Source organism: Neophocaena asiaeorientalis, unplaced genomic scaffold (assembly GCF_003031525.2).
Source record: "Neophocaena asiaeorientalis asiaeorientalis breed wild unplaced genomic scaffold, Neophocaena_asiaeorientalis_V1.1 scaffold417, whole genome shotgun sequence".
NCBI lineage: Eukaryota > Metazoa > Chordata > Mammalia > Artiodactyla > Phocoenidae > Neophocaena > Neophocaena asiaeorientalis.
Genome location: NW_020175387.1, coordinates 3,748,478 through 3,765,930, shown reverse-complemented (window position 1 = coordinate 3,765,930; position 17,453 = coordinate 3,748,478). Strand labels below are relative to the sequence as shown.

Below are 17,453 nucleotides of genomic sequence, written 5' to 3'. Positions count from 1 at the left end.
CGGGGGTGTTTCTGGGGAAGATGGCGAAATGGGATAAAGCTTATCGTAGGCCTCCCTGTACTGACGAGCAAATTTTTCTAGCGCTCCATATGGAAAAAACTGGCCGTGTACGTGTTCTTGGTGGCTCTTTAGAATAAGGACATTGGAGAACAACTTCCCACACGTTCCACATTCCAGCTTCTCGGTACTCTCCCCTTCCCCACTCTTGCCCTTCTTCTGTACCTTCTGCCTGTTCTCATTATACTGAATGACCAGCTCAAAACCGAAGTTTTCCAGTAACGCTTTGGCTGCATTTCCTCGGGCCCCTGAAGCAATTCGGGGCGGCGGGATGGACGGTTCCAAGGATTTTTGCTTCTTTCCATCTTTGCCTTCTTTGAGCCCTTCGCCTTCACTAATGAGCTCTTGCTTTGGCTTGTCTTGCTTTTCAGCAACCTCTTCCGCCTCCTTGTAAGAGGGTATGTCCTTCATGATGGGGCAGTCGGCACTGGACGCGGCGGTTTGCTCTTGTTTCAATAATTTGCCGGCCTGCTGCTGCTGCGGTGGCGGTGGTGGCGGCGGCGGCTTTTGAGACTGAAGCTGGGGCTGTATGGCTTGGTACTGCTGTGCTTGTTGCTGAAGTATCTGGAGTTGAGTTTGGCCAACGTGATGTTGGGTTTGAATCTGCTGCTTCAAGTCTTCAAGCAAGGACCCGGCCATTCCGGTCATGCCATGCATCCCGAAGGCAGCAGAGCCCGGCAAGCCCAAATCTGGCCCCAAGCTGAACTCCGTCCCGGGGATGTAGAATGGAAAGAGAAACTGAGGCTGCTGAAACTGCAGCAGCGCTTCCGGAGTCATAGGAAAATGAGGCAGAAAGGCGGGGTTGAGAAACTGAGGCTGAAAGAACGCAGCTTGCTGTTGCAACTCGTGCTGCAGCTGCAGCTGCAGCTGTGCTGGTGACTGCGGCGGGTGATGCGTAGGTTGAGCAGAGATTAATTCCGGAGTTTGCTTTTTACTTAATTCTTTGGCATCTAAGTGGGCATCTTTGCTGCTTACTGCTGCTAAACTCATGGAATCTAGCATCCCTTGGCTGGGACTATTAACGTTGGCTCCGACGCCGTGCATACCGGCCACGTGACTGCTGGGCTCCAGCTTTGCAGCCCTTGCCTTTGTCTGGTGGAGCACGGATCTCATGTGGATTTCCAAGGTCGAACTTTGGCTGTATGCAACGTTGCAGATGCTGCACTTGTAGGGTTTGTTATCTGTGCTGCTGTTGGTTTCTTGAGGAACAGGGCTGGAAGCTTCTTGCAAAACCTTTTTCAACTTATGCAGGTGAGACACTGAATTATAATGGACCAAGAGAATGTTCTTTTGGGTGAACGACTCTTTACACACTGTACATTTATATGGGCGAGATGGATCGAGGAATTTTTCCATCGTGAAATTTGGCCCTTTTCTAAAAGGTAAGGTCCGCTTTGGTTCAGAGCCCATGTCATCCGGAATAGAGCTACTGTCACTTCCTGCTGGACTTGCCTTCCCCTCATGGTCTGCCTCGTACTCCCTCTCCATTTCCTGCTCTAGGGCCTGGTCGTCCTGGGCCATAGTTTCACTCTCTGCCCACAGTTCACCATTCACGGGCAAGGAGGCATACAGCTGTTGAAGTTCAGCTTCACTCAGTTCGGGGTGGCCTGCTTCCAAGTGTTTTTTTAAAGCCTGGAATGTACGGAAACTACGCTGGCACAGGTTACACATCGTAGCGGCCCGAATAGCATGATACTGGGAATGTATCTGAAGCTTCTGCATAGTCTTAAAAGCCAAGCTACAATGGTTACAGCGATACTTGTAAACATGACGGTCCGAAACAGAGAGTGGTTGCCGTTTTTGCTGTTCGTTTAATTGATCCTGCAGTGTGTCGGAGATTTTCATATCCTTACTGCTGTTTTTATTCCATTCCGGCACTTCTGTGGGTTCTTTAGTTGGTTTCTGCCCCTCACTCTTTATTTCCACACCAGCCTTTGAATCGTCAAGGCCTGCCATGCTTTTGTCATCCATCGGACTTTCACCTGTGTCAATAAAGCATAAACATCGCTTGTAGGAAGGAAAGTCTACAGTTCAAACACCAATGAATATTGTTAAGTAGGAGCTTCTAAAGGTTTCTGCTTAATTGAGTTGCTGAAGAAATATTTATTTGAGCAACTACTATATGGCAAGCACTGTACTGGGCCCAGGGGATATAAAGGTGAATCAGAAATCACCCCTCACCTCAAGGAATTTCAGCATAAGGAAGAAGATAAGTCAAAGGTAATTATAGTATGCTACCAGCAGCGTGATAGCAAGGGCCATAACTGGCATGTTCAGTAATTAGAACACACAAAAATATTCCTGGTCATTGATACTTAGGTCCCCCAAGGGCAGCTTACAGATAACTAGATATTAAATATGCCTTAGAAACTAGGGCTTTTGGAAATGCCATACTTCTTTTCTCCTGTGATTTAAAAAAAAAAAAATTCTTTGATAGTAATAATGCTGGACCAGCATCACAGATGCAAGGCCCTGAGTGTGTCTTGTGCAGATCTTGGTCCGAGGCTGGCATACCTGAATATTTCCCGGCCCCCTCGGCTGTGATGGCTGCAGGTGTGTCCCGCTCTGACTTCTCAGAGGTGGCTGCTGGCAGTAGCAAGCTGTTGGGCATCATCACATCAGGGACAGGCACCTGTGAAAACCAAAGGGGATCATGGCAAAGGTACCCCAGAAATCACAGACTCTGTCACATCTGCCCTTGTTTAGTAGCATATCCCAGTTACATCTTTCCAACCAAAGCAGGGACATTCTGTGACTCTTACAGGCCAATGCTCTTCCTTCAAATTTTGGATCAATGCTATTGTGATACAGTGTTCTTCTTTTCTTTTATTAAAAAATATGGTTTATAACTAATAAGGATCTACTGTATAGCACAGGGAACTCTACTCAATACTCTGTAATGGCCTATATGGGAAAAGAATCTAAAAAAGAGTGGATATGTATATCCATAAGTGTATATGTATAACTGATTCACTTTGCTGTACACCTGAAACTAACACAACATTGTAAATCAACTATACTCCAACAAAAATTGAAAACATTTAAGAAATATGGTTTGAAAGTTTTTGTAAGCAAGAAATGATAGCCAGGAAAATATGAAACTCAAGGTACCCACATGAATCATTTGATTAACATTACAGGCATGAGAAGAAGTCAGCAAAATCTGTGTTATTGAATAAGCTATGCCTTGTATCATATTTGGGGTTTATTCCAAAGCACGAGAGACAACAAATGGGCCTTTACTTGTGATTCCTACCACACAATCAGTAAGAGCTTGGTGCTGTTACACAGAAGAAATAAATTTCTATCAAACAATAATTACAGATTTTGTGTTGATACCTTTACAGAGATTATGTCACATATGCATCAACATTTGGTATCCTTACTGTCATAAGCAGCTTCTCCACACAATCCGGAGACACACTGTGCAAATGCGTCAGATGCAGCTGGAGGTGCATTTTGTTGCTGAGGACGTCCTGGCAGAGGGGACAGCAGATGACCGGCTGCACTGAGTGCTGTGACAGAACGTGCATCTGGATACGACTTTGGTCCCTACTATTGTAGTTACAATAAGGACACTGATAGAACTGGAAAATAGTGAATAAACATGGTCACTATTAGTTAATGGATTTTGATGACTTCAGAGCATTAGAAGTCACACCATGAGTTAATTACCTTGCCAATCAGTGTCTACATACATTTCAACAGCATGGAATGGTTTGGAGGCTCTAAAATTATCAAGGGCAATAATAATAATAATAATAAAAGCATGTTTACACAGTACAGGGAAAAAGAAAAAACATTTACCTGCTCGTGACAGAATTTATTGTCCTCTGTGGGTTTTGATCGTTTTGTCGCCACATCCTCTTCTTTTGCCAGCACGAGTGGCTGGGTTCCCCCTGCCACGCTGACTTTTAGCTCCTTTTCTGGTGTGATTATTCCTGGTTCCCAAAAAAGAATAGGACACCTCAATTTTAAAAGACTAACAATGTCGATATCAGAAAAATTATGTTTTCCAAATATCTCTGGCTCTAAATCCACTGAATTACCAAAGAACCAGAAAAGCACTTTTATATGATGCTAATCCCAAAAGACAAAAATCACACTTCTTTTTGTCCCCTAACCAAGTGGACTTTATATATTTTAACATGTGCTCCTGTCTTATATTTTGATAACCGTAGGTGACCTTGAAAGATTCATCAATAACACGTGCTCTCTGGTGTCTCAGTACGGCTTTATCACACTAAAGCAAATCTACTCCCATTCGCAAATGCTAACTTAGAAAATAATTATTTTTGCTAATGTTTAATTACCTATCTCTTCTCTAAAACTCCGGGACACTGAAAACATTTCAAAATTCTGAGAAGAGCTGACTAGTTATAATTCACAAATGAAAACAGTGTTTTTACGTGGTGAATGTAGGATTTTAAAATTATACATTACATATCCACTGCTGTTTTTTGTGATTTATTCTTTGCTTTAGATGTTTCAGCCGTTGGCTGTGCACATAACACTGTAGTCCAGATCAAGAAGACAATTGTTTTATGAGGTTAATCTGAATATTCGGTGTTAAAAGATAGTTTAAAATTTTGCCTAGATGAGCAACATAATGTATAGAAGCCTCACACACATCAAAGGAGAGAGTGTGATTCTAATTTCCCAATCTAACAGAAAATTCTTTCCAGCATCAATTTTCCCGATAATCTCCTCTGCGAGGCTGGATATTACAGTGACATTGGGTAGGCATGTCACATACATCTCACGACAAACACAAAACCTCATTTACCAGCCATTCCAATCTCATCATAGTGCGGCATCATCTGACCTTTTTTCTGCTGTTTATTATGAGTATTTCTAATTTTAACTTTCAATTTTCACCATCTTCCAGTCAATTTGCAACTAAATTATTTCCAGGGTGAGGACACTATCACTGGACAACTGGGTGCAAATACATCTTGAAATGCAATGAAGCTAAACCATTGATTGCTATCAGACCCCGCGTAAATATAGAGTCTAGGCGTAATCTGATTGTATGCTGTGCATGAAGATTTATCTTGATTTTTTTTCAATCCACATACGGTTCATATAAATGAACAAATTATACCTTATTGCAAAATAACCCAGTTTTAATTTAAAAATAAGGTCAAGGATGTTATGGAAACAAAGTAAAAATGAACCAAAAAATACACTATTTTCCTCTCCTGGATGGAGATGCATGTTTTGTACCATATAAATAATTTTAGGAATCCCAAACTCTGAAAGAAATTTAAAAGTAAATCTGACTCTGAGGAGACCAAAATTAAACTAGAATTTAAATGACATAATGACAATAATTTATTCCCTTGGGGTTTGCGGTAGGTACAGAATTAGTGTTACATTTCCAAACCAATTGCACTGCTACTGATTTCTAGATTTACAAACACTAGATTTTATTTGAATTGGTACATTTGTCCTATATATACAGATACCTTAGAGAAATTTAGGTTCTTTCTAGATATTTGAAAAAACAATTTATCGAATTTGGATGAACTTAAATCTGAGATAGACTAAATCATTTTATTACATTTATTAAACAATATCCAAGTATTTGATATCCAAAGATATGTCAAAAACAAGAATGTTTATTTCATAATTAATTCTGGTATCAAAAAGATGTCTTTCATCTAAAGCAAAATTCTCAAAGCAGAATATATTTTGTGCTATCATTTTTAAAGTGTTAAAAATAAACACTGGGCTTCCCTGGTGGCGCAGTGGTTAAGAATCTGCCTGCCAATGCAGGGGACATGGGTTCGAGCCCTGGTCTGGGAAGATCCCACATGCCGTGGAGCAACTAGGCCCGTGAGCCACAACTACTGAGCCTGCGCATCTGGAGCCTGTGCTCCGCAACAAGAGAGGCCATGATAGTGGGAGGCCCGTGCGCCGCGATGAAGAGTGGCCCCTGCTCGTCACAACTAGAGAAAGCCCTCGCACAGAAATGAAGACCCAACACAGCCAAAAATAAATAAATAAAGTAATCAAATTTAAAAAAAATAAATAAATAAACACTTAAGAAAACAATATGATATATAAAGTTTGCAAATAAAATTTACTGATTCAGGTGTCAGATCAAGTTGTAGAAAATGATTGTCATTTAAGTCAGCAAATGTCTATCAGCTGCTTTTTTCCTGTGAGACTGGAAGATTTTTCTTCAAAAGTTTCCCAATAGTGAGTAAGAATATGCTTCCTTAAGAAAATAATACTATGTCATATTCCCCTATCATTCTTTTGTGTACATGAGAGAATCAGACATGACCAGATAATAAATTGGTCCAGTTCCCTATGGTATCAAAGACTGTCACACACAAGGTAAATGAGAATTTCCACAACGCTTGTTGCTTGCAGGCCTTAGGAACATCAAAAACAGAATAAACCTTCCAGAAACTTCTGAATCTATTCAATGTATAAGTATGGCCTTATTTTTATAAGCATATATCTTCTAATAGTAGTACTATAAAGGTTAAAAGAACATTGATTTCAAGGTTTGAAACATTTTACTAAGACTTTACACTGGTGTACATATTTGATATAATTAATCCATATTATTTTTATGTACATTAATATCATCAAGAATATAATTGCTTTTGAATTTAGGGACATTCATGCTGCATCAAGAGTTAAATTTTAGGGTCACTATTTCATAGCCATCGAAATAAGTGTTGGATATAGTATTCCACCCAATATACGGGTCAGCTTCGAGATTTTTTTGTTAATTAACTTAGTTAATTAAACCATGATCTTAATGTAAGCTAGGAACTTCCTAAAGACCATCTTATTTTAAATTGAGAAGAAGTTATAAATAAAGTCTAGACCCCCTAACTCTAGCTAGGCACCCCAGAAATGTGTGTCACTGATAAGAAGCAGCAGCAACAGCAGAGAATGCTAAGATGCAATAACATATGACAAAAACAGACTCTTGAAGATAAAACAGGTCACCAGGATTACTTGCAAAAATGAGGGACATTATATTTTATGCATGCATGCCTCTTCTACTCAAAGGGGTACCATCTCAGGTATTATGGCCTCCCTGGTAAATTATAGGAAATCAACTCTGGGGTCTTTCTCTGAATTGTTTTATCTTAGAAATATCTTATATTAAGTAAAGGCCAATTAATTTTAGGAAGGTTTTAAGTTTTCTGATTATTCATAGTTTATGCTTACAACTTTACTTGAAATAAACACTGTTTGTTACCTTAGACACAATTTTGAAATGAGATCATAATTCATTTTGTGTTATTAAGGCCATCACACTATCCTCAAAAAAAAATGTAATTTTAATGCATTTTTAACTAAAACATGAAGCTTAATTACAAATAAGGACTGCCAAATAAATGAGCCAATGATTATCTGTCAGTTATGGGATTATTTAACTTGCATGAGATTACTAATATAAAAATGACATAATTCATTTCAATTCAGATGCTGCCTACTTAATAAATTTTCAATCCCTAAAATACAGAAGGTTGTAAAATGGTTTATATTCATAACAAGTGAGGAAAATCCAATAACACATGTGTACTCAAAGCAAATCTTGAAAAAAATAACAAAATGCTGAGTTATTATTTATGAATCAATGTATTTGGTAAAGTTTGAATACTATAAAACTTGGATATAACAGAAGATGGTATTCAACTCCAAATAAGCCTAAATTATAATTACCGGTACAGTATTTTTTCTAATGAGACTAGAATGAAAGGATAATTTTAATTGCAATAATGAAGGTTAATTTCCATCTTTCCTCATGTTTACTCCCTTATTAAAAAGTGGTCCCCTTAGCCGTGGCAGAGACATATTACATTTTCAATGCAAATATATTAATCTGGATAAACTCTATATTAATTCTTGTAGCGTACAGAGCTATAATTTGGATTATAATTAATCTAAAGTGGCACTAGATTTAAATGACAATATAAATGAGGCATTAGGAGGCTTTTCTATTATGAATGAATATTCAACAAATATAACTTGCATATTGCCAAGTCTCATTTTGAAAGCTCTAGTCCTAGAGATTAATGTCAGCAACACGGTACAACAGCTTATACAAACATCATATTCCTAACATGTGTTAATTCCTTCCTGTCTAAAAAATTCTGTGTTAAAGTGGGGTCACACTGTTTTCCCATCTAACACATTAAGATAGTGATTAACTTATAAATTTGCCAGTACTTTTGACATTTATCACTGACATCAGGAAGAAAACCAATATATACATAAGTGCTCATTCAGTCATTAGAAATACTTACAAGGAAAAAAATCCACATAATAATTTTTTCACCTAATCAGATTCAATGTAGAAAATAGAAAACTTTGTTAAAAGTTCATGTTAGTTGTCAATAATAACTGTCTCGGTGTCTGAGAGGTTTCAAGGCTAAATATTAGCATCTCAGTAATTGCTCTGAGTTGGTATGAAAGCCCATTTTTATCCCTACAGATGTAGTTGGGGAGGCGTTTCTGCAGGGATAAAAATGTGTTTTAGAAAACTATCATTATCCAATGGTCTGTATCCTCTCACATGCCGAGTCCTGTCTAGATGGTACAATTAGATGCCCAAGAAAAGACAATAACTCATCAGGCCGTTAAGGAGTGATTGAGCCCATTATTTATGTAGAGCAGTAAACCGGGCTGGTGGAGATAGAGCCCTTGCATCTGTGGTATGTTCCAAGTAAGACTCTTGCCTCATTGGTGAGACTGGAGCCATTTTCAAGAGATTCCCACAACACATCCTTTACAAGGTATTAGTTACTTAAAGCCAAGCACAATGTCACATTCCTATGTATTACGTGAACGCTCAACGAACACCAATGTCCTGTGTGTTTTACACATTCTTCTGAAGAATGGAGTTGGGTGGGTGTATGGTCTGCAATCTCTTTTGGCACCACTGTGAGAAAATCACCACTGAAGGCAGCAGAATCCCGCCCTCCCTGAAGCAGTCCATCAGCTAGCCTTGATGAGGTCCATCCTAGACCTAAACTGACTTCCTTGCTATTGCCAATTCTTTTCAAATGAAGCTTAGATGGCACTACCCTTGACCTTAACTGATCACAGGGTACTTCAAAGTCCTTGTCAGTGACCTCAGGAACTGTATTAATATACAGCTAGGGCATCTTTTTTTTTTTTTTTTTTACATTGCTTTAGGCTCAAAACCAACCTTAGATCTTCTTTGTTTAAATCAAATTAGAATCATATGTTAGCCACTATATCCTAGACGCAAATTTAAATGGCACTCTTCTCACTGGACTCCAGAGACAAATTCAGCATTGAAAGGTGTGGGGTGGGTATCAGAAAGGCCCTTCAAATAATTTTTGAAGGGAATGGAAAACTTAGATATGCAAAGACTGAATCACAAATATGGGATAATTCAGGTTTAAATAAACTTGCGAGTGAAAATGATATTTTCTGCCCAACCCAATGTCTTCACAGTGAAAACAAGCTTCTTTAGATGCGGCTGTCATTGGAATTCAAGGAAAAGATAGATGACTACCTGAAACTAATAGGCTTGAACCCGTTTCAGCACTTCTTCTGCTTCAATGAGTCCAACATAATAAAACTAGGTATAGCGTGCAGCAAAAGTAGCCAATGTAATATTCATTGGGACCATAGATTTCCATCTCATACATACAAAGCATGGATGAAGTCATATATTTGCCAAATCAAACACAGAAAAAGCCTTAGGTATCCACACCAGATGCTGGCCTAGGGTTTGTTTGTGCACAAGTAAATGTCATGACACGAAGGTTTGTTTTCAAAGACAGTAGCTTTCATTACTGGGATTTGTCTATTCTAGAAGATCAAAATTACCCAGCACCTAATCCCTTCTCAATGATATTTCCTCTTCTTAGGCTGAATCATCTGTAAACTTTTTCACTGGATTTTGTTTGAAATGCCTCAAATAGATGCCCTTAAAAAGGGCAAATTCCTGAGTGTAAGTTGTAAAAAAGCAAGGAAAAATAACATTTATTTTTAAGGTTATGTGGTTTGGGGAGGGGGGGAGCACATGTGATTGAATGAAAAAGTTCAAGTGATATCTAATCCTGTGCTTATGAAAAATTAATATGCCATCAGAGGAATCACAAGTATAGCTAAGATTAATGAAAGGCGCTTAAAAAATTACAAGCACACAAACTGATTTGATTAAAAAATAATCTCGCTGGTCGTCCTGCAATATTCTTCAACTTATCCACATCTATTCTGTCAGATGGTTATGATTAAAAATAGGTCAATGGGAGGCTACTGATAGAAATCACATGCAAAATGCACATACAATGAATAGTAGTGGGAATGTTCAGACAGTTTAAAATGAATAAAAGCTTTTAATAAGCTTTGTGGGGGGGGGCAGTGAAGGAAGAGCAGATTGCAGGGAATGGAGGTGGGGGAAGGAAAGGTGAAAGATTCTAGCATCTTACCAGAGTCTTTATTAGAGTTTTTGCTTTCATTATTGTCTCTTTCACTTGTGTCTTTCTCATCATCCTCAGCCCCGGCTGTAGGTTTAATAGCTCCTTCTGTCTCCTCACTTTGTTCTTCTGTTAAGAAAGACAGACCAGTCAGTTGGATGGAAAACCCTAGAAAAACACACATGAAAATAAACTATGTGACCATTTAAGAACTTTGTTATTTATGAATCATTTGCAGACATTCATTCTCAAAAAAGAGCACGAATTTATTAAAAGTCACTATTAGAACCTGCTGGCTATACCAATGCAGGTTTTGTTTTGTTATTTTTTAATCTCAAGCAACTTCTTTTATATCCACTGAGAAAATGCGCCTATACTAAATTAAAAAGAAATCTTTTCAAAGAAGTACAGTTTAAGATAGAAAAGATTGAAAAATGGATGTAAGGCAATTTTGTAATTTCAATAGTAGAACCTTCTAAGCTACATGAACCCACTGCTGCATGGACTTGGATAAATGGCAGAATGAACCAAATTCTCAGAAAACTTTCTTAGTTCAATAATGTGCTAATGATGGGTTAAATGTAAGACAGGTGTTACTCCTGCCTTTCAGCCCTTAGACCCCAGAGGAATTCTTTGGAATTTGTCAGAGTAAGATCTCAAAACTTCAGTTACACTGGGATTTTATTTTATTTTTTCTATAGGGGGAGCTATACAGGGCATAGGACAGAAGAAGGTATACTTCTATGACAACCACATCACCCCACACCTCATTCACGGGTTTCACACCAGCTAGATTACATGGAAATCCTCATAGTAACTCAACCCTATTTAATTATTCTGTAAATCTTAGCTATGCCGCTGCTGGTGGATTAATCTGTTTATGCAGTTAGCCTCTATGCTGGGTCTGTGTAGCACTAATCCGTGAAAGGCCCACTGTTCTCTTTCATCCTGCGATCATTTGTCTCTCACTGTGCTGATGTCGCATTTTAATGAATTTTTAGCAATCTGAGTAATGCCAGATAACCAGACTCACAACTCCCCACAGCATGGCATGCTGTTCTCATTGCAGCACAAAAAATAAAAATCATATTTCCCTGTTCAGGTAGGAATTACATAAATTAGGAGAAGAAGGTAAAATGGGATTAGAAGCACCAGGCTACTCAATTTCATAAAATCTTTAATGACCATATAAATTAACCCTGGAAAGGCAAAAGGTCATCGACATCCATTTGCATACACTCTTCTATTTGCTTTTGATAAGCAGAGCTTTTATGCAGAGAACATGATACAATTAACCCTTCAAGAACCGTACAAAACGCAGCTCCGGACATTTTAAGTGTCAAGCATTAACTGAAAATTACACACTGCATAAAATTTTCATTGCAAATGCTATAGTGATTGAAAGGGGAAATCATGGCCCTCTCCACACCCCATGTTTTTTTAATAACGTTCTGACAGCAGAATGAAATATCCACTGTCATATGTAGCAGCTGAGCACCAAAAAGAAAAAAAAAGAAAAAATTGCTATTTAGTGCCTCACTTGCCAGCCATGCTCTACAACTATGAGAGCAGAAAACAACAGAGGGGGGCCAGTTCTGGGCTCAATGGGGGAAACTCCAAAAAAAAAACTAAGGGGAAAAACAAGGACGCTTAATACATTTGAAACCAGAGTTTGTTTCGACTGTTAAGTCCTCAAAGGCACCATACAAATCTCTTGATTCCATATTTGCACTTTGCCACTGCACAAAAGCAGAGGGGAGGTCCTTGGGGAGGGGTGGGTCATCGGAGGGTTTGGGGGCAGCTTCCCTTTCAATACATGTGGAAATTGTACTTGAAGAAGAAAGAATCAACCCTCCTCCTGGCTGTAGCCTGCTTTCACCTGTCGGTGATAATCACTGATCAAACCCAGGCTCCCTCCTCCCAGCAGGGTCCCAGGCTGGGTAGGGACAGCGACCTGGCTCAGTTTGGGAGTCTGGGAGGCTGAGATCATGACTAGATTAGGCTGTGTCCCCGCCAAGTCCACACACGTGACGTGACATCCAGAGTCAGGCCCGCGACCTACGGACGGCCCGTGGCAGAAGGGATGCGAGAGTTCTTGGAGTAGATTTACTGGACCTCTCCCCCAGGGCTGGAAAATGAAGCATCAGAGTGCTACTGAATGTCCTTATCTGGAGGGGACAGAAAATTGTAAGGGCTATCGCCAACTCATGTTCATAAAACATTATGCGTCAGGAGAAGAAAACGAAGATTATGAAGGTACAAAAAGAAAAACTACAGTATCATCTGCGTCTCATCAGACAGTTTTTGCAGGATCCTCTTCTTCATGTTTCTGGTATGTGTCTTAAGTGTGAGAGAAATTCCCAGACAAGTTCTTCTATACATCACTGTGGTGTCTGACCTCAGCCTGACCCTGGCAACAGTTTGAGAAATCTGAATGTGAACAAAGACTCTGTGTCAGCAGCAGGGAGAGATTGTGGGATAGACTCTCCCCATCAACTTAATCGCAAACAGCAGTTCTGAGGCCATAACTTTGCACGGCTCCTCCAAGCCACAGCTCATAACCTCCAGAGGTGGATTTGCTGGCACTCCCTCTGCTTCTGTGACTGCCCACACTTTTCTTGTTCTTCCTTTGAAGTAGGCAGTCAATTAGCTCTAATGCTCCAGCAATTCAGACCTGTTTTGTGGTTTTGAAGGCGAAAGCTGTTTATTACAGGTAGGCTCTTTGGAGCCATAGAACTTGGCGAATTTTTAATCACGTAAAAAAGAATCAAAGGGTAACTTATGTACACCGTAAAGTTTCCTACAAGTCAGAAGTAAAAAGTCACTTTCATTCTTAAAGAGAGTTTTTGAAATAAATTTGACATTCATTTTATAAATAGGCTTCAGAGTCAAGAGTATTCATATGGAGAAACCACTTTTTCTAGAAAACCTTGTAGGTTGGATTTGGGGTTAAGGGCAAGAGTTGGCTACATTCTATTGAATAATTTTCAAGTACCACATTTCATCAACTGTAAAATGCCATAAAATGTAAGATGCTTATGAAAAAAGGAAGACAATTTTATGAAAGAAGGAAAACAGCATATGACATTAAATGTATTAAAGGGATGTCTTAGAACTGAGGGAAATTACGTAAAATTCCAAAACAAGGATACTAAATTACATAAAATTCCCAAATAAAGATGCTAAAGCAGTTTTCATTTTCATCAATAAATTTCTTCAACATGTTACATGTTAATAATAATAATTATTAACATGTTAATAATAATGAAAGTATTATAGCATTTCATAATATTGTATTCACACTGTATATATTTCAATTATTCTTTTGCTTCATGGAAAATAAAAACTATACTATTCACATGTTAAACTTTATGATATGAATGTAGTTATGCTTAAATGCACATTAGGGTACAGTAGAACTTCCCAATTTTCAGATAAATGATAAAACATTTTTAGTTTAAAACGTTTCAAAATAATAGGAAGAAGACAAAATAATACTATAGTCATATATACTATAAAAGTACAGTACAGTTAACTTCCCCTAGCATTTTTATCATACTAAAATGATGATCTTATAAGTTACACATACACATAAACTATATTTAAAAGAAAAGTTTTTGAATGAGTAGCTTATTTTCCTTTGAATAATAAAAAATGATTGGAAAATCACTATCAATTTATTCTACAAAATTATATAATTTCGAAGCAAATCGGCTTCAGTGACATGCCTCTGATCTGAACACCAGTTTTGCTTGGTTCCCATTGTTTTATTATACTTGGGTTTGGAAACCCTCTGAGTCTTCTAAGGAAAACACCACATGCTTTTTAAGCCCGTGTAAAGAGGAAGCAGAGGTTAGTGACTCAAACATCTGTAGTTTTTTTTATGGAGCATATATTCTAGATTCTTGGCTTACAAGAATTCCTTCCTGGGCCCCATCATTGTCTCCCTGTCCAGTCCCCACTTCCTCCAAATTTATCCTTTATATGATCTACTTAAATTTGACTTCTCTACTTAAAATCTTTCAGTGACTGCCATCACATAAAGAAAAAGCTCAATCTTCTGTACAGGGCAAGAATAGCCGGTCCTTGTCTACCAATCTGGTCTCATCTTTCTTCACTTCCTACCTAGCACTTAACTCTCAAGTACAGTGTTCTCAAATTTTACGGCACCAGAACCACCTGGAAGACTTGTTAAACCACAGATTGCTGGGCTCTATCCCTAGAACTTCTGACTTGGTAGGTTTAGAGTAAGGCCTGAGAATTTACATCTCTAAGTTGCCAGGTGATGCTAAAGCTTTTGGTCCAAGGACCACATTTTGTGTACCACTGTTTAGACACACGCAATAGTCGTTAATGCCCTCTTCCTTCCTATAAGACATACCACTCTGTTTCTTTCTCTTATCTAGAACAACTTTTCTCCACTGCATAATTCCCATCTTTCCTTTAAGCCTAGCTTGGGAAATATCAGTTTCATCATACGTAAAGCTGGAGTTAATAATACCCACCTCATGGATTTGTTATAATGTATAAAAATCAGTCAGCACAGAGCAAAACACAAAATAAGTATTAAAAAAATGCTAACTGTATCATTATTAATTGCTTATTTCTCAAAAAAATCTTCCCTGAATATTGAACTAGGAGTAATGCTTCTGGATAAATTTCTTTTTCTTTTTCTTGTGCACTGATGTCAAACAACTTACGGTAGTATGTGGAAATTCTCTGTGTATTACCTACTTTCTCTAATAGGTACACATTTATTGAAAACAGTGATTGTCTTATTTGTCACTGTGCCAGAAGCACGAGGATTAGTGCCTGGAATTATAGAAGGCAGGCAATACTTGTTAGTTGGAACACTGAGTTCCATTTGGGAAGCAAAATGGGGAAGAAAAGGAGAAGTCCAGACTCTCTCCCATTCCTCTATTCCCCTTCAATAAAACCTAAAAGGAGTATTTGTTTGGTTTGGTTTGGTTTTGGTCTGGTTTGTTTTTTGCTTCACATCTTCTCTCTCTACTAAATCACATTCATTATTCAACCCTCTCCAGCCTGGCTTCACATCCATTCCTCTTCTCAAAGCCACTAATGACTTCCATGATGTGAAATCCAATGGCCACTTTTCTGTTTGCATCTTACTTAACTTTGCTCAATAGATGTTACTACTCCTTTCTCCTTGAAAAACATCCCTTTCTTGAATTTCTTTGCATGAGACTATTGTGATTTTCATCGTACCCCTCTGAAAGTTCCCCCTTATTCCCCTTTGCTGCGGCCTCCTCCATTAAAAATCTAAATATTGGAGTGTCTCCAGCATTTGTCCTAAGCCCTATTCTCTTATCTACAAAGAATGTCTGATTTGAGGAAAAATAATGATTTCCCTAGATGATTTCATCCAGATCCATTGCTTTAAATTTTATATCTCCATTTGGATGTCTGGAAGGCATATCAAACTTAATATGCCCAGATCAGAGCTCTTAATCCCCTTTCAACATACTTCACTTTGTTTCTCCCCAGTCTCCACCACCTCAGTTAATGGTACCACCATTCACAAAAAGCAAGAGTCATCATTGACTTCTTTCTTTCCTTCTCTAATGTACACAATCCATTGGCAAGTCCCATTAATTCCAATTCCAAAGTATTTGGTATACAGTAAATCCATCTATTTCTTTACATTTCCATTGTCAGTACCCTTAGTCACTTACCTGTATCTTGCAATGGTCTCAAAACTGGGGAAGACTTGCTCTTGCTTTCCCACAATTTATTCTGCATACCTTAATATAATAAAATCGAGCCATTCTCCTGTTTGAGGCCTGCCATGGCTTCCTACTTTGCTTAAAATAACATACATAACAACCCCTTACTGTGGTTGAAATAATCAGGCCTTGCCTACCTTTATGACGTCATCTTACATTGTTCTCCCCACTCACTCATCTCTCTCCAGGTCAGCCTTCTTTCTCTTCACGGACTATCACCAACTTCTTCCCCTCCTCTGTCTGTAAAGCCTTTCCCCTAATTGGGTCCTTCTCATTATTTTGGACTCAGCTCACCTGGCATTTCATCAGAGAACTTCTCTGACCACTGCTTCTAAGGTAGTGCATCACCTGTCACACAGGTGGGGTCCTCAGACTTCAGTGGGAATCACTGTCACCTGGAGGGCTTGTTAAACCACAGACTGCTGGGCCCCATCCTCAGTGTCTCTAACTCAGTAAGTCTGGGATGGGGCCTAAGAATCTGCATTCTTCCAAGTTCCCAGATTGGGCTGATGCTGCTTTTAAGGGGCCCACACTTTGGGAACCTCTGCTCTACACATTACCTCTTTTAATTCTTTTTTCACATTTGTTGCAATCTGAAAATAACATTTATTTGTATAGTAATATTGTCTAAAAATGAGAGAACTCATTTGCCTTACTCATAACCTATGCCCAACAGTTCCTGGCAATTTTGAGTTAAACTGGTGATTCCTAGTTTTCCTGCTTGGGGTAACTAGGTCTATGGTATGATGTCATCAATTAAAAGAGGAGAAGAAATGGTTTTGCAGAAAAGAGAAGTTCAATTTGGAATATGTTATATTTGACTTCCCTGTAGAACATCCCTATGAAAATATTCAGAAGGCATGGAAATATCTAAATATAAAGCTTCTCAGAGAGGTTGAAGTGAAGATGTAAATTGTTTTGTTTTGTTTTGTTTTGTTTTTTGTTTTTTGCGTTATGCGGGCCTCTCACTGTTGTGGCCTCTTCCGTTGCAGAACACAGACTCCGGACGCGCAGGCTCAGCGGCCATGGCTCACGGGCCCAGCTGCTCTGCGGCATGTGGGATCTTCCTGGATCGGGGCACGAACCCGTGTCCCCTGCATCGGCAGGTGGACTTTCAACCACTGCACCACCAGGGAAGTCCGAAGATGTAAATTTTGGTGTCTTTTTTTTTTACAAAACAATAAAGAAATGTATTGAGAGGGAGCGGTCTCCTTTTAGTCTAATA

General features: G+C 38.8%; 1 protein-coding gene across 1 annotated transcript in view; it reads right to left on the bottom strand.

Moving 5' to 3' along the window:
• The window catches only part of ZFHX4 (zinc finger homeobox 4), a 154,955-nt gene that overhangs the window by 11,553 nt on the left and 125,949 nt on the right, over positions 1–17,453 (bottom strand). The window contains exons 5-9 of the mRNA XM_024765738.1: positions 10,497–10,613; positions 3,865–3,998; positions 3,444–3,644; positions 2,572–2,689; positions 1–2,039 (exon numbers count right to left, since the gene is read on the bottom strand). Coding sequence (XP_024621506.1) covers positions 1–2,039; positions 2,572–2,689; positions 3,444–3,644; positions 3,865–3,998; positions 10,497–10,613 — 2,609 coding nt within the window. The remainder of the gene's footprint in view (positions 2,040–2,571; positions 2,690–3,443; positions 3,645–3,864; positions 3,999–10,496; positions 10,614–17,453) is intronic.